The following is a 26,660-nucleotide window of genomic DNA, read 5'->3' on the forward strand; positions in this document are numbered from 1 at the left end:
ACATACAACATGAATACATTTAGTACATTATTGTAAACCCAGGAGTACAAGTGCTTTCCAACACTTGAATAAAGGTGAGACATTGACTAAATTGGAGATTAAGACAAAGCTTGTAGGGATATCTGTGTACATTGTACAACAAAAAATAAAAACCCTCATTGTGGTCACCATCAGGTCTTACACTGACACAGTACTTTTCTGTATCGTAGAGCACTTTCACATATATTATTTCATCCTCAACACAAACCTGCAAAATTAAAATAGTGATTATCTCCATTTTACAGACATGAAAACTGAGATTAAAGATTCAGTAATTTTCCAAGGGGACAAATAGTTGTGAAGCTGAACATAAAAAAAAAAACAAAACACAACTCTTACAACTTTCTATTTGTCACAATGTGACAAATATGAAGCTGTATATTTCAGCTCTAAAATTAACTACATAAATTCAGAGTGAAGGCAAGGCTTAGCAGTACGTCTATAAAAGGCATAGGGGTTTCCTTTAGCTTCAAACTTAGTATGAGCCCATAGTGTTCTGTGGTTGCTAAATATGCTATTGAGATCTGAAGAGTATATTAATGGAAATACACCGTCCACCACATTGGAGGTGATAGTTTCTTTCTATCCAAAGTTGGTCTGAGTATTTCTAAAGTTTTGTTTTATTCAAGTTTCTGTATTTGAAGAAAATGAGGATGTTTTACTTGTAAAAGAAAGATTTAGGGAATGCTTTTGTGTTATATGGGCTTCCCTGGTAGCTCAGCTGGAAAAGAATCCACCTGCAATGTAGGAGACACCGGTTTGATTCCTGGTGAGGAAGATCCCCTGGAGAAGGGATAGGCTACCCAGTGCAGTATTCTTGAGCTTCCCTGGTGGCTCAGATGGTAAAGAATCTGCCTGCAATGTAGGAGACCTGGATTCGATCCCTGGGTTGGGAAGATCCTCTGGAAGAGGGCAGGGCAACCCATTCCAGTATTCTTGCCTGGAGCATGCTAATGGACAGAGGAGACTGGCGGGCTACAGTCCATGGGGTCACAAAGACATTTTCTGTGGATTAATGGGTAAGAAAATTGGAAGATGCCGGTACCAGACAATTAAAAGATTTTCTTCACTATTACAGCTACCTGATAATTGAAGGGGCAATTATTCATTACAGATATTAAGTTTCCTGTGGGCCCCCAAACCCCCTGCACCCCTCCCCTAGAAGGGTTCAAGCAGAGGTTTGGTCAACCTCTTGCTTGGTATGTTATAGAAAGTGTGTATTATAGTACATCTAATGGCCCTTCAAATTCTATGATTTTTTAAGTCTTTCATTCTTTCACTGTGTCCAGATACATATGATCAAGTCCAACTTTGGGACATCAATTGATGAATTCCCCAAATTGACTGCTGATGTTAAAATGGAACAATTGCTTGAGTAAGAATCCTACAAATAAGGGAGCTTTGGCTAGTTTTGAAGTTTCTTATGATTTGCCACCCTTTATGGGATTTGTCTCAAGCTCAAAAACAATTCTAGCCCCTGTACATTTTACTAGCCTATGATGTCATATATAATAGATCATCTTTGAATCTTTAGCATATAGCATGAAAGATAGCCTTCTGAGATGAGAAGGGATTTCTTTTCAAAAATCGTCCTTTATAGGCTAATAACTCATGTGAATGGTTTGAATTTCTCTGCACCCCCATACCACAACCTGGTGGCTCAGACGGTAAAGAATCTGCCTGAAATGTGGAGACCCGGGTTCAATTCCTGGGTCAAGAATATCCTCTGGAGAAGGGAATGGCTACTCATTCCAGCATTCTTGCCTGGAGAATTCTATGGACAGAGAAGCCTGGCAGGCTACAGTCCATAGGGTCGCAAAGAGTCAGACATGACTGAGTGACTAACACTTTCGCCACACCCAGTTTAAAATATGACTCTAGCCAGGGTCTTGTGGAGTTAATTTAACACACAGTCAGATATGATGGTCTGGCCTAGGACCTATTTGAGGGGATAGGGACTGGGCCAAGGGAACATCTTTCTTCTCCAGGACTCCACTGACCTACTACCTTATCACACTGGCTGCCTCCTTGAGTGACAGAAGTTGAAATGTTGGTCCGTAGCAGAACAGAAGACTGTGGAGTCCTGGGAGGGAAGGGCAGAAATCAAGACTAAGTTTGAGGGCATGAGCAAGTCTTCCTTGTTAAAAAGCCTAGAGGCCAGCTTCCATTTATAAGGAAGGGCAATGGAAGAGAAGGGGGAGGCCGAAGTAGATTTCACCAGGAGGGCTGCAGGTTTAGCACTGGACAGTGGACATCGAGTTAGACTAAGGTACCTCCTTCCCTTGAGAGTCAAGGTCAGGATCTCAGAATAGATGAGACAACACAGCTTAGTGGTTATGAACACAAACTCTGGAGTCAGACTGCCTGGGTCCCAATCTTGTCTCTGACACTTGCTGGCTGTGTCACCTATGGAGGTTGCTTAATTTCTGTGGCTCTGCTTTTTTCTTTGTAAGAAATGTGACTAATGATAGAACCTACCTCACAGGTCTATTGTAAAGATTAAGATTCTTGATAAATGTAAAGCTTTGTAACACCGCCTAACTAAGTGAATGTGAGTGTCTGTTCAACAAAATAAATTTAAAAAGAACGGTGCAAAGGTGGACAATTTAGCAAATATTTATTGTATGCCTACTCTGTTCCAGGTACTGTGCTAATCAAAGTTTAGTATGGGAAAACTGACTTTGCAGTCAGGTAAAATGGGATTCTAATTTCAGCTCTGACCTTGGTTATGTTCCCTAACCTCTCTGAGCCTCTGTTTTCTCCTGTGTAAAATGAGGATGATAATAGCGCAGGGTCACACAGGATTGTTGTTAGGAGTGAATGAGGTAGTACCTATATGTGTGCTATATATAATGGGGCGCTCACTAAGTGGTCATACATGACTCGCATAAGCTGGGGACTATAAGATGAAACCTAATGGGAATTAGTGTCAAATCTTAAATCTGAGTTTAAGACAATTGCAAAATAACACATCCCTTGTACAGGAGAAGGACAAGAAAGGATTGAATTGGCAAGAGCTTGTGTGAAAAAGCGCTGTGGGTTTTGGTTGACCACAAGTTTCCTCTGAGGCTACAGTGTAATCTGGCTGTCCCAGAGCTAGTGAAAATTTAGATGGCATTAAAAGAAATGGTGAGGTGTGATCCCAGAAAATGATCATTTCACTGTCCTCTGTACCCTGTGCTGGTCAGATCACATTAGACATGTAGGACTTCATTTTGTTTACACTTCTGGATGAATGATGACAAGCTCACTGACAAACTGCCAGAAGTGGTGACCTGGATTGGGGAGCATTAGAAAACCCTTTCTTGAGGATGAGATTAAAATAACCCCAGAAAGGAAGCAGTAAGGCAATATTTGAAACAGTTTTTTCTTTTTTTTTTTTCCTAATGAGAATGTTTATAGAACATACGCCACATTCAATCTGTCAGCAAACCCCATTGGCTGTTTCCTCAGCTTATATCAATAGTGCAACCATTTCTTGTCACCACTCTGCTACTGGGCTGACCTAACCTACCATCTCTTGCCTCATTATTGGAGTAACCTCCTTGTAGATATCTCTGTTTTCACCCTGGCCCCTCAGTCTATTCTCTATACAGAAGACAGGAGGCATGCATGCATGCTCAGTTGCTTCAGACATGTCCGATTCTTTGCGACCCTATGGGCTATAGGCTGCTAGGCTCCTCTGTCCATGGGATTCTCCAGGAAAGAATAGTGGACTGGGTTGCCATGTCCTCCTTCAGGGAATCTTCCCAACCTAGGGACTGAACCCTTATCTGCCTGTGTCTCCTGCATTGGAGGTGGATTCTTTACCCACTGAGCCACCTGGGAAGCTTGAAGACAGGATGAAAGTGAAAGTGAAAGTTGCTCAGCCATGTCCGACCCTTTGTGGCCCCATGGACTATACAGTCCATGGAATCCTCCAGGCCAGAATACTGGAGTGGGTAGCCTTTCCCTTCTTCAATGTAACTTCCCAACCCAGAGATTGAACCCAGGTCTCTGTAAGTCTAATCATGTCACTCCAGTGGCTTCCTAGTTCATACAGAGTCCAAGTCTAAGTCCTTACAAAGATCTACAAAAGTCTTGCTTGTCTTGGTTCCCATTACCTCTTTGACTGCATCTCCTACTTTCTCCCTTGTTTACACTGCTCCAGCCACTGTGTCTAGTCACCGTTTCTCAAACCAGTCAGGCATTCTCTTGTCTCAGGGCTCTTGTACTTCCTGTTCTCTGACCAGAACCCACTTTGCCTACATATCTGTATGGCTTACTCGTTCATATCCTTTAACCGTAAGTCAAATGTTAGCCTTCTCAGTGACGTATTCTTAGTCACCCTTTTTAAATTGAAACAATTTCCCCCACAAAACACACACTTCTGTATCTCCTTTCTCTACTTTGTTTTTCATCACATCTTTTATCATTGTTTAATATTCTATATTATTAACAGATATATAAAATCAAATAATAATATATAATAAATATATAAAAGAGCTGTTCTGGTTGAACCCAGCAGGAGTTAGGTAGGCATGAACTCTGCCCTCTCCAAAACCCAGATAATTAAGAGTTAACTACACATAGATACATTTGCAATTGAATGTTGGCCAAAGCCTGGAAACAACACTTGAGTGAGATATTCTGGACTCAAGGAAGACAACTCATATCTTCCAAACTTCGTAAGACGACTATGTGTAAGAAGTAGATTTCATCTAGGTTGCAACCTGGGTCAGAACTAGAGCCAATGAGTATGAAGGGAGTGAGTATACACAGATAGGAGATCAGTCAAGCCAATGAGTATGAAAGGAATATACACAGATAGGAGATCAATCAAGCAATTTGAAATTCTCAGATTGTCTCATGGAGTGGTGAGCTCTGCATCACTGGAGGTATACAGAAAGAGGCTGTGTACCTACCTGTCAGCTTTGCTATAAAGGAGATTGTGTACTGGGTTGGGGATTGGACCACACCACCTTGATAATCTTTGTAACTCTAAGATGCTGAGGGCAAAGATGTGGCCCACGGATGGAGGGTAATTTACATTTTTTTTTCAGAACTGAAGGGAGGATTTGGGGCCTTTGCTTCTGGAGTCCCAGAGGCACATTCTTCTCTCAAAGGTCCATTCCATCCTAATTGAGATTCCATTTCCCAGAGATTACCTGATGCTGTGCTGATTAGAGGCCAGCCAGGGGTAAAGGGACTGATTCCCATGGCAACCAGGTTGAAAAAAACACACCATGTGGAGCGTTGTCAGCAACAAGCTACGTTTGCATTATAAATAGATATTTAATTCATTGAAATAGCTCTGACAGTGAGGAGGGAAGTTAAAACCCAGAGCCACTCTTTAAGTATTTCAGTTAATTGACAACACTTTTTCCCCTTCTAAATCATATAAAGCTTGATTCTCTCAGTGAAAGAATGGTATATGTGAATACTTTTAGAAAACCAACTAAAAGTCCAGTGTCACATGTTTATATCTGTTTTTCACTGAAAGGTTGATCAAAATTTTCTGATTGCGTGGATATCTCTGTTTGATACAGGAGACCCTGGTTCACAAGATTTCACAAGAGTCTTTTTCTGTCATTTTTGTTTCATCTTTGTCCTGCTTTTCAAACTCAGAGGCTTCTATAAATTTCAGTCCTTGGCCTTCTTCTCTTTTCTTTCCATCTCTCTTTCCCTTGGTGAACAGCTAAAGCAACCAAGTGATCACTTGCTAACTTGCACAGCCCCACTGCTAGCCTTGACAATACATGCTGGAATATCCAATGGTTAGAAAACAAAATCAGACCTGATCAAAGGAATTCCATCTGAAAAGCAAGGACCAAAAACAGGCCTCCCTCCACTGTTCAAAATATACAGCTTGATTGAAGGTTAGGGATGGAGAGTTTGAAGGCAGTGAGTGGTGTTGGGCAAAAAGCAACAATTAGTTTTTGCTAAATTCATATGCAAAAGCACTTTTGAAATGCAATTTTTATAAACACTATAAGAAATTAGTATAAGTGACTAATAGAATCTCATCAAATGAAAATCGGAATGAGACTTTGTACTTCTACATTCCAAACAGCTTAATACAAATTAGTCTATAGTACTCAGAGTATTTCATTCTGTAAGGATTAAGGGAAATGTGATGCATTTTTTTCATTAAGTTGCTGGGTAAATAAGCTTCCTGGTGTAAGAATATAGGAGTTAATTTCTAAATTTTATAGTAACCAGGGTTAAATAACTCATTGTGTGCAGCACCCCTGGACATTGCTCTATTAAATAGTGATAGCTTAAAATTAAACAGGGTTGGGAGGTAAGGAACTTTAGGGTCAGATTTGAAGGGATTACGACCTCCTCTAGGACCCACAGATCAATCCTTCTGACGTCTTGAACGGGTTTAAGGAATTAGGGAAGCCCCTTTCCCCAATCCAAGCCTCCTAATGTGTACTAGATTCTCACCAGTGTGGCAAGTTGCATGCTGATGCAAGGAGAAAGATCAGGGGCTCAGAGTGTGAACTAGCCTCCATTTGGAGTCCTGGGAAGGAACCCTGGGACAGGACCCTGGGAGGTCCCCCGCTTGAAACCAACCACTGTAGCTGCATACTCACTCCCTGAGATCCCCCCCACCAGAAAAACACAGGGCTTTCTGTAGGGAGGGGCAAAGTATCCCATTTTTATCAATCATTTACGTTTGAGAGTGAGTTAATGTATACCTGTGATTGGTAGGAAAGGGCCACAAAGCACACTTCCCCAGTTTCCAAGTTCTGCAGTGGATTAATCCTAATGTTTGAAAGCAGATGTACTATAGACCTAGAAGTTCCACAGTGAAAGTATGTAACTGAAGTCTTTGCCCTCCTCAGGCTCAACTTGGAGAGAACATTGCCATTCATTCATTCAGTAATGAAATGGAGAATGAAGGGATGACAGGACATTCTGTTCAGTAACCATGTCTGAAACCAAACTGGACATGTTGGAGCTTTCCCTCCTCCCTGACACTATCCTTGAGCTCATTTCTCTGTGCTAGCAGCCCCCTGCTCTCTTACTGTGCCATGCAGGTCAGCTCCAATACACGATTTTTTGCTAAATCTTAAATAACAAACCAATGGAAAACCGCTGCCATAGTTTTTGCAGTTAAATAGTGAATACTCTCTTTATTCAGAAGAATACATTTTTAATAGATTTTCATGCACCAGTAAATCAGTACAGTGAGGAATTACAGGGGTGGGAAATCTCTCTTCAGGAAACCTCTCACCCTGGTAGAGCTCTCAGTTCCTAAAATCCCCTTGACCCATCTCCGGTGATTAGTGGCCAAGGAACAGTAGGTGGCGTGGACTCCTGGGGAAACCAGTCAGATTTGCAGGTCTCTGAGGATAAAAAAAAGAAGAGAGGAACGCTCTTGTGAAGTAGGAGATGATTATATCGGGACTGGCTGCTCTACTGAAGTGCCCTGAGAGACTGATGAGGGAGAGTCGGTGCTGGTGCCGAGGTCTCCTTCTTGGTTACACTCTTCCAGGGCTATGGTCTGGTCTCTTCCATCTGTCTCTGAGCCCCTGTGTAGAGAAAGAAAAAAAAAACAGGACTAAGGGAGGATACAGAGCCATCAACTTGAAAACAGGCTGCGTTATGGGGCTCAGATGCTAGAGGAGCATTTGGATCATTGTTTTCACAGAAGCCCTGGGTTTACAGCAGGAGGCTGACATGAGGCAATTACCTGGTTCGGAGTCGAGGCCACTTCTTCCACTCTATGGCTAGCACCACCCCCAAAGCTACAATCACCACCACGATCAGGGTACTTCGGACAATGTTCCCCACAGTGCATTCCTGAGCAGCAGGCCCTGTGATGATAAAAGAGCAGAAACCAATGCCATAGAGTTTAGTGCACGTGTGTTCCCCTTGCTCTCTTGCTGCCCCTTCATCTGGCCTCCTCTGGGGTTCACTTGGGAACCACATGTTGGGAAAACAGATGGGGTGGTCAGAGGCAGTGCTTCTGCTGAGGCAGAGGCAGCCCTCCCTTGTGGGGTGGAAGATGCATTGAAAGTATCCTTGTCACTATCTTTGAGTGAATCTGAGGTTCCACCTCCTTACCATCCCTAGGAGAAGAAAATGACCACACTTGAGGTCTCTGACTCCAAACGCCTCCCCTTCCACGTGTGGCCTGCCTCCACGGAGACTGTCTCCGGGGTCCCAGGGGTGTCAGGCCAGAGTCATGGAGGGATTAGCATCTCACCTGCGGCCCCCACCAGCTCCAGAGTATCGCTAGGCTCTGACCAGATATCGGGGTAGGCCTGCAGACGGTAGCTGCAGCTGTAGTTTCCAATGCCCTTTCCTTCTACATTATTGATGACAAAGTCTCCATCCTCTGAGAACTGTTGAGGTGCTTCTTCTCCATCATGTTCCAGGACAAATTCCACACCTGGCAGGGGCCCTCTGCACTGAAGGGTGATGTCCTTTCCGAGCTTGAACACAGTGCCGGGAGAGGCTGATAAGGAGGGTTTAGGGGGCTTGTCTGCAACCAACCAGGATACAGAGTTAGAAATGGCCTCGAACCCAGCCCTTTATCCCCTTAGGGATAACTACTAAAAAAACTACAAAAGCTAGAGTCTTACTGAAATCTCCAAGACCTTACCAGTCACCCAGATCTCCAGGGAGTCACTGTGATTAGAAGCTGCAAGGGGAGCAGAATCCAAATAATACACACAGCTGTACACCCCAGAATCTTCACTGCTCACTGCTGGCATCCAGAAGTCAGCCCTGTACCCATTTGGCCTCTGTTGCTTTAAAGGCTCTTGAATATCTTTCTTCAACAGGACAAATGTTGAGTCTGCCAGTTCCCCTTGACATTGAAGAGTCATGTTTTCTCCAGGGGCCACCATGGGACCAGGTTGGGCTAATAGGCTGGGTTTGGGGAGCAAACCTAGAAGAAATGAACTCTTGGTTCATAGAGAGGTCGCCACTTACCAGGGCATCACCCCTGAAGTCTCAATAAAGAGGAGAGTTACTGCCTGCCTCTCCTTGAGCTTTTGGAAAACCATTTCCCGTGAACTATCTGCCAGTACTCCCCTTCCCACTCCAGAGCATCTTCCCCTTACCTGTGACTATGAGTTCCAGGGTGTTGCTAGGCTGTATCTTGATAAGGCTGGTCCAGTCAGGGTGGTAGTAGCAGCTGTAACGACCTATGCTCGCACCAGATATGTTGGTGATGGGGAAGGCCCCGTCATTACTGGTGGATCCCCAGAGCTGCACTGAAGTGGCTTCTATTTCTTTGTGCAGAATGTACCCTACTCCATGTACTGGCCCTTGGCACCAGAGAGTAACGTTCTGCCCCACGGGAACCACAGAACTGGGCTCAGCAAACAACCGTGGCTTGGGGAATGTGTCTAGGAAGAGACCAAAGATGGAAAGTGGTGAGTATGCAAACTTATCACTGAATTAATCCTTTATCTTTCTCCTTCCAGACACAACCGTTCCCCTCCATGTCCTAGCCTAGCCTAGCCTTCCAAGAGGGATTACCCTCCCTTACCCCTACGTGCTGTGGTTCATGGGGTCGCAAAGAGTCGGACACGACTGAGCGACTGAACTGAACTGAACTGAACCCCTACTCCAGTTGCTTCTGTCCCAGTCCCATGTCTTGTCTGTCCTTACCAGTCACCCAGATCATAAGAGGCTTGCTGAGATATGATCCCCTGTTTGACATAGTGGTCTCAAAGTAGACACAGCTGTAGTTCCCAGAATCCTCTGCTCCAACAGTATGGAGGAGGAAGTCAGCCGAGTTTCCCGAGGCACTCCGGAACTGTAAGGGACCCGGGGTTCCCTCTTGCAGGAGGGCAAACCTCATGCCCTGGAAAGCCCCTTGGCAACGCAGGGTCACATTCTTCCCAGGAAGAACCACGGGACCTGGGTGTGCCAGGAGAGTGGGTTTGGGGTAGAATTCTGAAATTAAAGAGAACACACATGAGAGAATCCTGCCTCACACATTCTGAGCACTGTTTTTTTTTTTTATTTTTTAGTGTTATTATAAGGAACAACATATGCCTATTGTAGAAAACTAGAAAATATAGGAAAAAAACCAATGACAGTACAATTCTACTACTCAAAGATGGCCATTTTTTGTACATGTTTCTGGATTACTTCCCATTTATTTTTGTACAAGCCTATGTCATTGTAGCTATAACTATTTGTATGATTGGGCTTACTGTATACACAGTTGTATAGTTTAATATTTTTCACTTTATATTGTAAACATTTTCCTAGGACGTTAAACAGCCTTTGAAAACTATCATTTGTAATGGCTGCATAATATGCAGTTGACACTTCAGGGTCTTTGCCCTTTCTCTGAGGGCCATCCAGCCCACCAATATCTGGTAGTCCAGCTAAAGAAAAAGTGGACCTTGGGCCTAAAGCTCAAGGCCAGGCTACAGAAAGACTTCAGAAACAGGGCAACATGTGAAACATCCCCATCTGCCTCATTTCTTTCCCCAGAAGTGGATTATTTTCCTCCTTCTTCTCATCTTCCCGTATTAGTGATAACATAAGCATTTGCCTTACATGGACTGTTTACCACACGCAGGCACTGTCCTGAGCACACTCTTGGTGACCTTTAGAAGGGGCACCTCTTCCTCTCCCACTGACATCCCTCCCGCCCATTGTCCCAGGGACAGTACCACCTCCGCCTGCATTTCCCCAGTCCTGACCTGTCACCACGAGTTCCACGGGGTCACTAGGCTCCGACCAGATGGCAAAGTCATAATAACGGCAGCTGTAATTCCCTCCATCACCAATGCCCACCGAAATGATCAGAAAGTGGGCTGTACTGGCTCCCAGACTTGCCCAGGAACTGTCACTGGATGCTACTTCACTTCCATCTTTGTAAAGAATAAAGCTCATGTGCTGCTGGGGGGTGGAGCAATTGAAAGTCACCCGGGAACCAGGAGTCACCACAGGACTGGTCCATGTCTCAAAGAAGGGCTTGGGGTACATTTCTAGAAGGCAAAAAAAACAAACATAACCAAAACCAAATCAATAGAAAGCAAGCTAGATAATATGGTAAATATTGGTTCCAGAAAGCAGCTTGGCTTCCTATAGTATTTCATTCAGAAGAAGGTGCATTTAAAAATCCAGGCAAAACCACTTTGAGGATAGACTTTTCACAGGGACCCCCTCACCCCACCCCTCACCTCCTCAAATCTAATCCTCACTGTCAGCAGAAGCTAGCTAAAAGAGTGGATAGTTACTGGGGCTCTGCTGATTCCCTGAGCCTCAGTTTGCCCATTGGGACAAGAAGGGGAAATGGTACCTGATCCACCTCCTTTGAGTATTTGCTCTATAGCTAAATGAGATAATTGATATGAAAATAATTAGAAAAATTAAATCACCCTCCACAAACCCCAGCTATTAATAACGATTATGGCTATTAATATCGTGCAGCCAGAGGCCCTGGCACTCCCAGCGCCACGCCTGCCTGGCTCTAAGATTGGACACAGGCTCCTAGGACCAACAGCAAAGTTCGCTGTGGGGAAAGGAGCGTCTGACCTGGAGCTTTGCTCCCCCCCTCCTCCCTCACACACCCCTTTCAGCTCTACCTTTTATGACAAGCTCCAGGGGCTCACTAGGCTCAGACCACTTGAAGGGGCGCTTTTCAGTGTGAGTTCGGCAGCTATAATTGCCTTCGTCTTTATCCTCCATTCTCCGGATTGTAAAGAAGGCTTCTCTCCCAACGGCACCAAGTTGCTGGACGGGTTCCTGCATTCCCTCCTTGTACAGAGCAAACCCCATGCCTGCCAGCCATCCTTTGCAGCGGATTTGCAGCTCCTGGCCCCGAATTGGGGGGGAAGCAGAGATGACAGGCTTGGGGAGGATATCTAGAAAACAAAACAGGGAGGACAAGGAGAAGGAGTCCCAAGTTAGGAGGTGCCCAGATGGGACACACAGAGTCACTTGGTCCGCAAAACAGAGATCCATCCTGGCCGGGCCTTGGCTCTTCCTGTCAGTCTCCTCTCAACTCTCCTCCCCACCCCCTCCCCCCATCTCAGTGCCCCTCCTCTCCTACAGGCAGCAGAAGTCCCTTGGGCTCTGGATATCTGAGCATTTCCCCATGCTTCGAAGCAGTGCTGGAGTCCCAGGGGCACCAGGGATTGTGCCGAGCGGACCCTCGGCCTTTTCTTACCTGTGCCCACCAGCTCAAGTGCCTCACTGGGCTCAGACACAGCCATCTCCTCCCAGGAATGGCAGTGGTAACTCCCGGTGTGAGTCTGGGTCAGAGCTCCAAGGGGGAAGGCAGCCCGGACCTGCTCTGAGGCCGGGCGAGTTGCGATCCACCCGGTGCCATCCTTCAGCAACACGAACTCCTTAGTTGAACCAGAAGGGCTTCTGCACCAGAGGGTTAAGTTCTTCCACGGGGCCAGAGGGAAGTTGGTCTCTGCCCACAGCTCAGGCTTAGGGGTTGGCATGATTATTTCTAGAAACAGCAGAGTTAATGAAGCCATCCTCCCTCCCCTGCCCCTCCCCCTTTCCTTGCCCTTGAACCCCCCTCCCCAGATCACACTGCCCACCTCCCCTTTCAACCCCAATCCAAACTCTTTCCTCCCTTCTGCAGGTGCTGGGGAAAGAAGACGCTGATGTCTCAGCCGAGCCTCAGAAAAATGCAGAAGCTTGGGGGAAATTTTGCAGGCAGAAAAGCAGAGTTGGAGGCTGAATTTTGCCAGCAGCTTCAGCAAAGTGCCCCTTCCTGGCTGCCCTTCCCTCCCAACCAGTCACTCCCTGGCCACTGACACTGACACTCTGTAGTTATTTCGGATCTCCAGGGAGGAATGTCCCAGTCTGGAGCAGGAAAAACTCACCAGTCTCTTCTGTCAATACCCCAGCGCACAGTCCTGCAAAAGAAATTGCTGCCAGGGCTTTGCCCCCTCCCCCATGGGACTTCACCCCGGCCTTCTGCCCAGGCCCCTTCCCCACCCCCTTGTACTCACCACAGCAGAGAAGAGCTGTGAGTATGAAGAGCATGGTGACCCCTTGAGCTGTTCCCAGCAACCAGGCTTCTCTAGCAAGACCAGAAAAGAGATGAGAGGAGTTGCTGGGATTAGGGGGAGGGCGGAGAGAAGGGGGCGGCAATTTATGTCATTGGCTTACTTGCTACCCAATAGGGATTGGATATGGCCAGAATAATGGGATATCATCTTTTCTGACATTGATGACTTTTCTCTTTGAGGGCCTCACCACCTACAAACCTCTTGCTCTTTCATGACCCACGGGCCCCCGCCCCTCCCCCCTCCCCAGACAGTATCAAATGTCAGCTCCCCAAGGCCCCTGATTAGGCCGTTGCTGGAATTGAGATGTCAGATGTGAAAATACCTTTGTAACTCCAGCTCTCAGAACCCCTGGAGCTCAGTGTGATCGGAAGCTCTGGGTGGTGGGTGTGGGGCCAGAGGGAGAAATCTTGGGTGTTTCTCAGTCATCAAGTTTAAGTTTGGAAGCAGTGTTTATTATGGCACTATTGGTCCTCCAACTGACCTACCTCACCTGCCTTTGTTGTGGAAGGGTTGCTTAGGCAGCAGCAGTGGGATCTCTCTACCCCGACCCAGATCATGACTAGAAATGTGCAGCAGCTTCAGGTCCTATAGATTCAGATCCTATAGATTTAGCTTATATTAGGCCAACATCTACCTGACAATTTTGACTTAGAAAACACTGACCTTCCTTCCTGGTCAGGACAACATGCTTTTCAAACTGCCTTCTCCAACATCTGGTTTCTGAAATCATTCTTTGATGCAGTGGTCCTGGGCTGAGGTGGGGGGCACTTGAAGCTACATTTTTTTCTAACCCCTGGCTTGAAGGCTACCACAGTGTATGTGGAGCTCAGAACAGATTCTGTGAACCTGACCCCCAATGAAACGTTTTGAAAGCTCAAAAGGGGTAGTGGTTTTGCAGAAGGTTTAGGTGGCTCTCTTCCCATTACCCAAGCACTCTGTCCCTCAGATCTCAGAGGAGAACACAGACACACACAATCATAGTCATCATCCACTGTGTATTGAATACTCCCAGGCACACAAAGGCCTCTGCTCATGGTGGGGGAGGGGTACAGCCAGGATCAGAGAGTGGGGGAAAGTGGCATTCAGGAGCAGAAGCCCCCACCAAGCTAGGAGCTGTCATTTCTCATTTTGGGGCAGAATAGCCTGAGCACAAGGATATAAGGATAAAGGAGAGAAGGGGATGACCCAGGAGACACAAAATAATAAAAGTAAACAGCAGGAGAACCTGTTTGACTTGACACTTTATGGATCAGGGGAAGCAGCCTGATTCCCTGACCCAATCCATTCTCTCATCAGCTGCCAACCCAGGCTAAGGCTCTATTCTCAGAAGGCTCTGCACAGTGGTTGGGGGCCAGAGTGGCAGAGACACTAGCTTCCATAGCAGTGAGGATGGACTACAAGGCTTGCTAGCCCTTGAGAGCTGAAGTAAGGCTGAATAGTTGGGATGGGAGTTGGATAACATCCTGGGAGACAGGACAGTGTCAGTTCTTAAAAAAAAAAAGTTCAGATGAAGTTAATGTGGAAGACATCGATCATCTGTGAGAGGCAAGGTGGCTTGGGAGGGAGATTTGGGCACCCTCCTCGGGGGGGGGGGATCAGTGAATGAGGTTCTGAGGACTTCTTTCAGCCTCTGAGAAATATTCATTTCTCTACCCTCTGGTAGGGGTGCTGACCCCTCCATGAAATGAAAGAGAAACGGCTGGAATGAGAAAACCTTGTATCTTCATCCCTGAAGGTAGAGGATGCAAAGGGTGTGCCCAGGGGGCTTGTCTCAACTGCAGCACACCCCATTCCTGAACCTCTGGGGAGCCTGAACTCAGCTAGATTTAGGAGCAGGGGATTGGGATAAGACAGTTACCTGATTCTGAGTCTCTGACACTTCCACCTTATCCACAGCACTACAAACAGCAAGGCAACAAGCTGAATGATTAGAAACAACCTGATAGTTTCATTCAGAACGTGATTCCAGGTGAGAAAGCCTGTGACCAGAGAAGACCAGAAACAGGGACCTTGATGGGGACAGGGACAGATGAACACATTCATGGGGGAGAGGGGAATCTGGTTACTGCAGGTAAAGGGAAGTTGAAGCAAAAGTGACCTTCTTTTATGTAAAGAGAGGGACCCTTGAAAGTATCCTGCTCACTGCCTTTGAGTGATCGTGAGACCACTCCAGGAGAAAGATGCCCAAACCAGCCCCCGACTACCCTTTCCATATCCTGCTGGGCATTGCTTTGGGATCCCAGGGGTATCATGGCCAAAGGCATGGTGGGGGCACCTCTATGAAGAGTTTTCCTCTCACCTGCTGGCCCCATCAGTTTCAGAGGCTCACTGCGATGTGACCAGATGTTAGGGTGTGCCTCTATGCGATAGCTGCAACTGTAGGTCCCTGTGCCTTTCCCTTCAACATTACTGATGATGAAGTCTCCATCCACTGAGAATTTTTGGGATGTTGCTCTTTCTTCCCATTCCAGACAAAACTCAAGAACTGGATGAGGTACTCGGCACCGAAGGGTGATGGCCTTTCCTAGCTTGAACACGGTGCTGGGCCAGGCTGACAGGGAGGGTTTGGGGGGCTTATCTGCAACCAATCCAGAGACCAGAGTTAGAACAAGTGACTTTGAACTCATTGCCTCCTCTCAACAAATGTTTCTCATCTCCTTATTTGGTCTTCTCTTTTTTTCCACTCTACTAGATCAGTGGCTTCAAAATTTGACTGTGCATCAGAATTCCTTGGCCCATTACTTGATCCTTTAAAGACTTCTAGGCTCCTCCCTTCAATCAGAAACTTAACAATACCTGTAGTTTTCCCTGGGTCTTAAGGAAAGTAAGTTTTCTAGGAGTCCCATCGGGGCTTGTCCGTGCCTAGAGGTAAGGTTTGAGTAACAATACTGGGAGAGAAGTTCCCTAAAGTTTTGGAGAAAACCACCCTCCTAGTCTGGTTTTCTTTGGCTCGTAAATCCTGGAATGAAGATAAAAATAAAGAATAGTTGTTAGCACTTGCCTACAACCACAAGCTCCACGGTATTGTGTGACGTCATTCTGAGGGAGGTCTTCCAGGAGAGGAGATAGCGGCAGCTATAGATGCCAGCATCACTAGAAGTCACATTGTTGAGGAAGAATGATGTATCATCATAGATACTGGTGGTATCCAAGAGTTGAAGTGGTTTGTCTTCTCCTTTCTTATAGAGTGCAAGCCCCACTCCATCCACTGGCCCTCGACACCACAGACTCACATTCTGACCCATCTGGACCACAGGACTGGGCTGAGCAAGTAGCCAGGTCTTGGGGAAAGTGTCTAGGATGAGACCCAAAATATCAAAGGCCAATAAGTCTGACTTACCCCTGCCACTAGTTAAGGTTCTTTTCCTTTTCTTCCAGTCCACCCTTGGCAAATCCCACCCTAAGCCCAGTTATACAAATTCTGCTCCTTCCCCCACCATTAACCCTGGCTGCAAGATGAAGTTCTCCAGTGGGCCCAAAGAGAGCCGAACACCCTTACCCCCTAACATAGGTCCCATAGCAGCCCCCTCTCTTACCAGTTACCCAGATTTTCAGGATATCACTGAGGAGTGAACCCCTGTATGATCCATCATAGTAAAAACAGAGGTAATGGCCAGCATCGTGGATTTTCAATGCCCGGAAGGAGAAATATGCCTCATTTTTTATTGGCCTCTTGAGGTAAAAGGACTTCTCCAAGTCTTCAAGCCTTATTAATGCAAAGGTCATTCCATAGATTGGCCCTTGGCACCTGAGATTAAGGCTTTCTCCCGGTGCCATGATGGGCCCAGGGTAGGCTGTCAGAGTTGGTTTGGGATAGAGTCCTAGAAAGCGAAGAGACCCTGAGTTAGAAGTAGGGTGATTCGTCCTCATCATATTCTGGTTTCATTTTCCTACTTTCTTTAGATAGCAAGTGGTAGCTGAAGTTTACCCTGTGCTCCCTCACTCTTCCCTGAATCTCTGCCTCTTCCAGAAGGTAACCAAGGGGAAGTTCACTCCCACTCCTTCCCTCTCACCAGACTCTATCACTGCACTGAGCTCTAACTATGTATAGGGGTATGTCTCAGTGGAGTATCTACATTTGTAATTCCCTGTATCTTTAGGTCTCTGAAATGCCAAATGTGGTTCTTCCAATCACCCAAGAAACCAAACTTCTGAAAATTACTTTGATTCCTTCTTCATAAAGCATGAATGTTACTGCAGTATTAAGGATGGCTTTTGAACACATTCAGTTCACAGAAAACCCTACTTTCCAGAGGAGACTGAAAGAGGCCAGTAAGTCGGGATTGGCCAGTAAGTCTGCAAACCAAACAAACATTTGTTAATGGGGCCACACCCTCATTTTCATGTATTGTTTCTCCAAAGAGATTAAACTACAAAACAGAAGGTAAACCTCACTCCCAAAGCACTCCTTCTTACCCACCCCAATCCCAGGTAGGCCCACCCACCCATTATTGGAAGGATCAGCTCTATCATAGGTTCATTAAGCATTGAGGATACATCAGGCATCATGGAGGTCTAGGGGTAAACAAGTAAAGGAGACAGACACAGTCCCTGTTGGCCAAGTGCTCAGAGCCTAGTGGGGTCACCTGTGAACAGGTCACTGCAGCAGTGTGTGTTAGTGGGATCTATACCAGAAAGACATTCGTACAACAAGCATCCATAACACGCAGTTCAAACAGACAGGCTCTTGTTCTTTGATCCTCAATAAAAAGCTATACTAATAAAATTAATATCTACCATTTATTGAGAACTTATATGCCAGGCACTGTACACATATTAGGCAAATCCTCACAACAACCCTGTGAGGTAGGTATTACGATTATACCAATTTTGCAAATGAGAAAACTGAGGCACAGAGAGGCATCATACAGTGGATCAGGTAGGTACCGTTATCCCATTTTAGAGTGGGGGAAACTGAAACACAGAGTTAAAGCAACTTGCTCAATATCACACAGGGAGGTGGTGTCAGAGGTGGAACTAGAAACTAGGATTACAACTTCTAAGTCCAGGGTATTTTCTGTAGCACCACAGCCTTCCCGAAGCCTATTTAACTTGATGAAGGAACTAAAGCAAGTGTGGCCAATTCTGTCTAGAAGCATCTGGGCTATGGGGTGGAGGAGTTGGGGGTGGGGTGTGGGTCTAACATTAGGCGTTTGGAAGAACCTTCTACTGTGTTTAAAGCTTGGTACTGCCTTACTGGGTCTGTATATACAAGACTAAATTCATTTATAAAACCATTTCTGAAATATGAACTATCACTTTCCTTGTCATTTTTTGTTTCTTTTTATCGCTAGCACAAGCAATTCACTGTTTTCCACACTTAAAAATAAAAATCACAAATAGAATAAAAATACATTTAAATAAAAAAAATCAGTTTACATGACTGCAGTGGCAGTGCCTGGCACATATTAAGTGCTCAATAAACATTAGCCAAATGAATGAATGAACACATGATTTTCAACAAATAGAGAACAACAAAGCTGTGATGAGCTGAAGCTGCTGGACATTTGGCTGGACTCACTCACTAGCCAAGTGATTGGCTTCCAGACAGCTGCCTCCTAGCATGTGTGATTCTCATTTGCATCTCAGTAAAATATCAAATGACTCTAGCTCATGGGCCTTGCAGAGAACTGGGCAAGGAAAGTCATATCAGAAACCCTGGCTCATCCAACCATGATCCCGGGGACAATGATCATCAGACCCCAGCAGCCATAGCCACACCCACCTGCTACAATCAGCTTCAGGGGGTTGCTGGGCTCTGACCACAGGGTAGGGAGCATCTGGATATGAGTGCGGCAGATGTAAACCCCTTCACTCTCAGGTGTCATGTTGGCAATGGAGAATATGGCCACTCTCCCAGTTGGGACTTGGTAATCCACGGGTTCCGCATATCCCTCTTTGAACAGCATGAATACCAAATCCTGCAGCCAGCCATGACAGAGTATGTTAACATTACATCCAGGAAGAGGGGAGGTCTCAGTCTGGATCCAGAAGATGGGCTTGGGCAGCTGGCCTGGAAGGAGAGAATGAACTGGAATTCAGGTAGAGCAAGGGTAGTGCGGCTCAGGAAGCAGCAGAGAGCTCTACTTAAATGAGTCTTCCTGGTATGATCCTTATTTGTCACCCCTCTTTCCCCATCTAGAGTATCCCCTAGGTTGAGGAGCTTGCCCTCTAGATCCATTCCAGAGTCTGCAGCCTCACTCTACATTACCTATAGAGATGAGACCCTTATTTACCAACTGTGGAATATCTGTATTATGTGTGCAAGCGATTGAGGCAAATGAATGAATTAAACAAACCCTGCTCTGGGAAGGCAAGTTTGAGTTCCAGGAGTTGGAGTTTATTCTTGATTATCTCTCTCTGTCTTCTTACCTGGTGCCTCCAACTCTAAAACTTTACTGGGCTCTGACCAGCCTGTCTCCTTCCAGTAGCAGCACCTGTAAAGACCTGTATTTGCCTGAGTAAGGGCACCGATGGGGAATGAAACTTGGAAGGTCTTTCGGGAAGGGCGGATCCAGGTCATCTGTGTCTTATCCTTCAGCAACAAGAACTTGCTTGAAATCTGAGAGGGGCTTTTGCACCAGAGTGTGATGTTCTCCCAAGGGGCCTGGGGGTAGTTGGACTCTATCCACAGCTCCGGTTGAGATGGCATCACTGCTGTCATTCCCAAAGAAAACAAAGATGTCAGCAGTTCCAACCCTCTCCCTCCCATAACAGGCCCCCTGCAATGTCCCCTTTAAATTAGCCCCAACCCCCCGTCCCCGATTCCTCCTGTGGTCTTTCCTTGGGGACAGGGGTGTGTGCTTTTATGGGAGGGCGGAGGGTGGGATAGGGACCGTAGGACATTGTTTCAAGGAATTCAAATGAATTGGGGAACAAAGTGCAAGAGACAAAGTCTTTACTATTTTGTGGGAAACCAAGTCATGAAGTGAGCAGTCCTGATTCCTAACAAGCTGAGTCTGGAAACTGCCTTTGGCATCTCGAGGCAGTTATGTCCGGGGCCATGGAGGCAGTTCAGTGTCTTGCAGCCTTCAGGAAGGAAGGTAGTTGATGTGGCAGGACTCACTTACCCATTGGTGTCACACCCAGACTCAGTCCTGAAAAGAGAGATTATGGTAAAGGAGAACCCCTCATTGTCCCAATCACCATCAAACCTCAGTATTCTCCATTCCCTCCCCAAGGGGCACCCACAGGGGTGCCTGTGACAGGGTCACTTGCCCCGCCACGCCTTCCATGTACTCACCAGCACAAAAGAGTAAGAGAGTGAATGTCTGCAGCATGGTGGCCCCTTCCCCTGGCCTGTCGAGGGTCATGGAGCCTCCGGAGTCTTGAAGGGCTTTGCCCCTCAGAAGGCGGTGAGATCTAAAAGCAGAAGTATTTTTACTCAGGGGATTGCTCCTTCTCCTGAAAGTTTAGTTTGGATCACTAAGTTGCACCCGAGCACCTACCTTCCACTCCCCCACAGGCATGCAGGGTTATCAGCTACTCGTTCTCTTTGTTCCCTTTCCCCACTTCCCCCTTCTTCCACTCAAGGTCTTTGCTGGTCTATCTACCATATCAGACTTATTGAAATGTCTGTCTGTCCCTCGGGTCTCAGAGGCCCAGAGTGTGACCTAATCCAGGCCAGCAGAAGCCCAAGGTGTGAGGGAGATGGGAGGTGTAGAGTCAACTTTTCGGATTCTTTACTCTTATATATATTTTTTGTCAGAGTCCTCCAACAACCTAGGAAAGGAAGAGTCCTACATCCCCATTTTGCTGGCTAGGAAACTGAGGCTTATGCAGGAGATATAATTTACCCAAAGTCAAAGATATTAAATATCAGAGCCAAAATTTAGATCCATGTTGAACTCCAATGCCTATGGTCTAAAACCAGTAATTAAACTTTCAGAGGTAGCCCTCGCCCACTTTCTCACCCTCCCTCACTTCTACTGTGTCATCCCATCTAGGCTTTCCCTTCTGTAAAATGCTTCAAATTTAGTATTACTTTCATTATTATTTTGTATCCCCTGTCCAAAGCTCAAAACCTCCATTTTGAATAGGTGTTAGAGAATCAAATTACTTGAACTAATTGATATAAAATGTACATGATTTATTGGCACCCCGAAACTTATAAGCATTTTTGTTCACTGCCCCTAAGGGGAAAAAAAAAAGAATTGAATTTCAGGGAATGTGATGTGGCAAAAATATTTGAGTTCAGGGAGGCTTTCTTATTTTCTTGAAAATCACTATTGACCACAGGCTCTACATGTCCATAAGTAGACCCCTTATGCTTTTCTCCTACCCTACCCTACCCACCCTGGGCCCAGAGTATCCTTTGGCCAAAGAAAGATGTATGCTCATCACACAAACTCAGGGTGACTCCTCTATCGCTTCTCTACTTAGGGTCTGAGGTTGTGTCTGACCCTAGCTGTTTAATTCTATTTCAAAAGAGTGGGATGAAGGCAGCTCCCAGAGCAGAAAGGGGTGCTTTTGCTTTCCCAAACTGATTCTGATATCAAAGGCTCTAATTTGCTCCAGGACTAGGAGGGATGAAGGAGCAGGCAAAAGGGGGAAGATTCAAACATCTGGGCTGTAGGGAGCAGGTGGACAGTCAGAGATCCAAGGAAGAACAGTTTCCCTTTGCATTTCTTACTTTGTATTGAAGGATGCTCAAATTACCTTCTTTGAACTTTTCTTATCTAATATCTAGCTAGCCTTGTTGTTGTGTTGAATCTGAGATAATACCGGAACAGTGCTAGGTACATAGTGAACAGTTCTTTAAAACTGGCTATTTTTCTTCCCAAAAGGGACATTAACCTGGCATAGGACCCTAAAGATGCTATTTCCATCTCAGCTCCTACAGACTCCCAGGCCCAGGCCCAGTCTTGGTGACACCCTGTTGCTTTGTTCCCCTGAGGCTTTGGGCCAGTTTATTGGCGGGGGTGGGGTGGGGGGGGGTGGGGGGGGGACTTCAGGTTTTACTGCCAAGGGAAAGGTTTAACTGGGATTCCACCCAGGAAGGCCATCTGAGATTCCAGTCCTGCCAGGTGGACCCCTAAACCAGGGTTTCACTTCCTGGGGGCTTGAGGGGAATAAGGGAAGCTGGGCTTCTTAGCATGGTTGACCCCTCCTCCAGCTCCTGAGGAAACTCTACCGTTTATATCCAGCCAAAAGGAATCTTCCGTCCAGGGAACAAGGGAAGGAGTTGCGCGCTTCGGGTTAATTGGCCACGCCCATTTTTGGCCTTTCACGCTACCCCCCACCCCAACACTCCCCCCACCCCCATCTTCGGCAGTCTAGCCTTTTCTCCCTCCCCTTCTACTCCACCCCAAGCATTTCACACACCCTTAGGCAGCGCCGCAGTGCTTTTGAGGGTGCAAGACCCGAAATGTCTAATGGCTCGCCCCTGCATGGCTTTGAGGATTCCAGGAATCAAAGGGTTTGGGCTCGGCGGGGTGCCGGGTACATGTTCCGCTAGAGGTTTTGAGGGAAGACTGAGAAGGAAAAGGGAAGATATCTGAGTGCCCAGAGATTCTCAGCGAGGCATGGCTGGGATCCGAGGAGGGAAGGAGAAAAGGAGGACTGAGGGGGTGCGGGGAGGAAAGACTTGGGAGCCTGTAAGTTTACAGCAATTAATTACTTCAGGGAGATTATTTAGGGGTTTTGTTTAGGATCTGATGGGCAGTATTTAATCTTCAGCCACTGGACTGTGCGCGCATTTGCAGGTACTTACGGTAGTTGAAGGCCCGCTCCGCTGTTGGAGATTCTCCAGTGAGCTCCTCCAGATGCCGCAAACTGCCCGGCACGAGAAGAGCAGTCTAAGGACAGCCTCTCAGTCTCAGGGCCCCGCCTCCCTCTCTCCCCCGCCCTCCCGGCCGCTCCAACCTCCCCGCCTCCCTCCGCCAGGCTCTGGGAGTCCACCTACACTAACTCTCTAACACCTGCAGTCCTCTGACGGCCGGGATTTCCACGCCCCTCCTCAGCTCCCGCCTCTCTCTCGATCCCCTGCAGGGGTTGCTGGAGCCAAATTCAGGCCCCTACCCCCTCGCTCAGCGCTCAGAGTTTCACTGGGTCATTGTATTCAGGAGAGGAGAGGGCCAGTTCTCAAGTCGGGCAAAGCTGTAGATCCCTTCTCTCCAGCTCCCCAATGCCTTTAAAGGGATCTCAGATCTTTCTTTCACACCCCCACTGAAGCATAAACACCGCCACCAAGGCTTAAATGCCTACTATGTGCCTCTGAGGCCTTGGGCATCTATTATTTCTAATCTTCATGTGAGTGAAAGTGAAGTCGCTCAGTCGTGTCCGACTCTTTGCGACCCCGTGGACTGTAACCTATCAGGCTCCTCCGTCCATGGGATTTTCCAGGCAAGAGTGCTGGAGTGGATTGCCATTTCCTTCAGGGGATCTTCCCGACCCAGGAATCGAACCCGGGTCTCCTGCATTGCGGGCAGACGCTTTACTGTCTGAGCCAAATAGTAGCCCCTAAAAGATGTGTTACTTCCTTCAATTTTACAGACGAGGAAACTGAACCTCAAAGAGGATTGAGTAACTTGGACAGCCTTCAAAGTCCAGCACGGGATAAAAGCCCAGGCTAAACATATTAATACAAATTTGGATTTCAGTCTGGTTCTGCTATTCCAGAGCTGAGTGACTTCCAGAAAGTGTGTTAAACTTTCTGAGTCTCAGTTTCCCCATCTGCAAAATCAAACACCAGAAGTTTGCACAGGGCTTCGATGGGAGAATGCAGGTAAAGCTTGCAGCACAGTAGGCCTGCTACAGCGTAGGTGCTGCTGTTGCCCCGTCTACTACCACTAATAATACTACTATTAATCTGTACAGCTTTCCACGAATGCCCCAGAGAAATAGGATTTCAGTGCTGCAGATGATTCATAAATTTAGTTGACCATCAACGACTTTTTCAAATGATGATGTGTGAATGAGGCACTAACCAAAGCTCCTGACATATACTATATGATGGGATTCAAGTAGAGCATTCAGTGGACTCAGAGATCATGGATTGTTGTAAGAAAATGACACAGTTTTCTCTGTGTACAAGTTTTACATTCACAGAAGATTAAAACTTATCTAAAGAAAAAATACTGTAATTTGAGAACAAACTACATAAAAATAAAGCAACATCTGTTTTAATAGGAAAACTGAATATCATGTCTTCATGGGGATATCAGTTGTGGCTTCCTGCCATCCTCTATTCCTACATACCATTATAAAGTATTGATTAGAATAGAATAGCCAAAAAAAAAAAATGAATAGAATAGCCATATCAATATAAATAGGTATTCTGGGGACAAGTTATCTAACCTCTCTAGGCCTTCATTTTCTTATTTGTAAAATGGGGATAATAATTGTACTTAATATCACACAGAGTTTTGGATAAGACTGAATGGAACCCCCCGCCCCCCATAAACTACTACATGCTGACTAGGACACAGCAGCCAACCATTCATTAATTCAACACATGTTTGTTGAGTATTTTCTTTGTGCCAGGCATTGTTCCAGATGCTGACAATACAGAAAGAATAGCAATTTCTGCTCTCAGGGAGTTTGTAGGCTGAGGGTAAACAGTGATAGAGAACAAGTTGAAGATGGTCAAAGAAGGAGGTGCCGTGGGAATCCGAGGATTGCAACAGGAACGTCCAGCAAGTAAGGCACGGAGGACAGCAAGCCATTTACTGTTGATCAGTCGTAAGTCGTGTCCAACTCTTTTGCAACCCCACGGACTGTAGCCCACCAGGCTCCTCTGTCCATGGGATTTCCCAGACAAGAATATTGGAGTGGGTTGCCATTTCTTTCCCCAGGGGATCTTCCCAACCCAGGGATTGAACCTGCGTCTCCTGCAATGGCAAGCAGATTCTTTACCACTGAGCCACCTACTGTGTGGCTAAACCAGGGCAGTGGGAATAGAGAAGGAGGCCACCCACTTCAGTATTCTTGTCTGGAGAATTCCATGGACAGAGGAGCCTGGTAAGCTACACTCCATGGGATCACAAAGAGTTGGACATGACTGAGTTACTAACATTTCATTTTTCATTTCATTATCTGTCAGGGTGGAAATATCCATGTCTATTTTAAAAAGATTTGTAAATGAGGTACCATTTCACACCAGTCAGAATGGTTGCTATCCAAAAGTCTACAAGCAATAAATGCTGGAGAGGGTGTGGAGAAAAGAGAACCCTCTTACACTGTTGCTGGGTATAGCCACTATGGAGAATAGTGTGGAGAGTCCTTAAAAAACTGGAAATAGAACTGCCTTATGATCCAGCAATCCCACTGCTGGGCATACACACTGAGGAAACCAGAATTGAAAGAGACACATGTACCTCAATGTTCATCGCAGCACTGTTTATAATAGCCAGGACATGGAAGCAACCTAGATGTCCATCAGCAGACGAATGGATAAGAAGGCTGTGGGACATATACACAATGGAGTATTACTCAGCCATTAAAAAGAATACATGTGAATCAGTTCTAATGAGGTGGATGAAACCAGAGCCTATTATACAGAGTGAAGTAAACCAGAAAGAAAAACACCAATACAGTATACTGACGCATATATATGGAATTTAGAAAGATGGTAATGATAACCCTGTATGGGAGACAGCAAAAGAGTCACAGATGTAAAGAACAGTCTTTTGGACTCTGTGGGAGAAGGAAAGGGTGGGACAATTTGGGGGAATGGCACTGAAACACGTATAATATCATATAAGAAATGAATTGCCAGTCCAGGTTCAATACAGGATGCTCGGGGCTGGTGCACTGGGATGACCCAGAGGGATGGTACAGGGAGGGAGGTGGGAGGGGGGTTCAGGATGGGGAACGCGTGTATGCCTGTGGCGGATTCATCTTGATGTGTGGCAGAACCAGTACAATATAGTAAAGTAATTAGCCTCCAATTAAAATAAATAAATTTAAATAAATAAATAAAATAAAACCTCAAAAAAAGAAAAAAAAAAGATTTGTATAGAAATCACTATGATATGGTTTCCCTGGTTGCTCAGTGATAAAGAATCAGCCTGCCAGTGCTGAGACACAGAAGACACAGATTCCATCCTTGATCTGGGAAAATCCCACATGCCATGGAGCTACTGAGCTCCTGTACCACAATGATTGAGCCTGTCCTCTAGAGCCTGGGAGCCGCAACTACTGAGCCCTCATGCCACAACTGCTGAAGCCTGTGTGCCCTAGAGCCCATGTGCCACAACAAGAGAAGCATGTTCATTGCAACAGGAGAGTAGCCCTCCTCGATGCAACTAGAGAAAAGCCCGTGCAGTAACAATGACCCAGCACATTCAAAAAAGGAGAAAGAAATCACTGTGAATGTATCTACTAAGTGCTTTATAAATATGAACTCATTTTATCTCAATCTCAGCACTAGGGAATAGTTATCGGTATCAGTCCCATTTTACAGATAAAGAAGCTGAAACACAGATCCATTAACAAATTGCCCAAGGCCAACACAGCCAGCAAGTGGAAGAGCTAGGATTCACATCCAGGTAGTCTGTAAATACAGTTCCATCGTTCTATGTTTTTTTGTTGTTGTTGTTGAGTCGCTCAGTCGTGTCCGACTCTTGCGACCCCATGGACTGCAGCCCGCCAGGCTCCTCCATCCATGGGGATTCTCCAGCCAAG

At 46.1% G+C, this 26,660-nt stretch overlaps 1 protein-coding gene across 3 annotated transcripts; it reads right to left on the bottom strand.

Moving 5' to 3' along the window:
• Positions 1 to 7,128: 7,128 nt before the first annotated feature.
• Positions 7,129 to 22,858, bottom strand: IGSF1 (immunoglobulin superfamily member 1). 3 transcript variants are annotated; one of them, XM_006072633.4, is made up of 20 exons: positions 22,747 to 22,858; positions 20,278 to 20,396; positions 20,105 to 20,131; positions 19,407 to 19,691; positions 18,760 to 19,047; positions 16,571 to 16,855; positions 16,036 to 16,329; positions 15,334 to 15,612; positions 14,893 to 15,013; positions 12,975 to 13,045; positions 12,846 to 12,878; positions 12,173 to 12,463; positions 11,589 to 11,867; positions 10,701 to 10,988; positions 9,652 to 9,939; positions 9,099 to 9,386; positions 8,636 to 8,923; positions 8,237 to 8,515; positions 7,721 to 7,844; positions 7,129 to 7,559 (listed from the first exon to the last, which is right to left on the bottom strand). In XM_006072633.4, the coding sequence occupies exons 2-20, from the start codon at positions 20,345 to 20,347 to the stop codon at positions 7,424 to 7,426; spliced, it is 4,014 nt and encodes a 1,337-aa protein (XP_006072695.2). In that variant the 5' UTR covers positions 20,348 to 20,396; positions 22,747 to 22,858; the 3' UTR covers positions 7,129 to 7,423. The 3 variants fall into 3 exon arrangements, with proteins under 3 accessions (XP_006072695.2, XP_044792809.2, XP_044792810.2); XM_044936874.2 differs by having other exon boundaries at positions 12,846 to 12,893; XM_044936875.2 differs by lacking the exons at positions 8,636 to 8,923; positions 9,099 to 9,386 and having other exon boundaries at positions 12,846 to 12,893.
• Between the last annotated feature and the right edge of the window lie 3,802 nt (positions 22,859 to 26,660).

The sequence above is a fragment of the Bubalus bubalis genome, chromosome X (assembly GCF_019923935.1).
Source record: "Bubalus bubalis isolate 160015118507 breed Murrah chromosome X, NDDB_SH_1, whole genome shotgun sequence".
Lineage (NCBI taxonomy): Eukaryota > Metazoa > Chordata > Mammalia > Artiodactyla > Bovidae > Bubalus > Bubalus bubalis.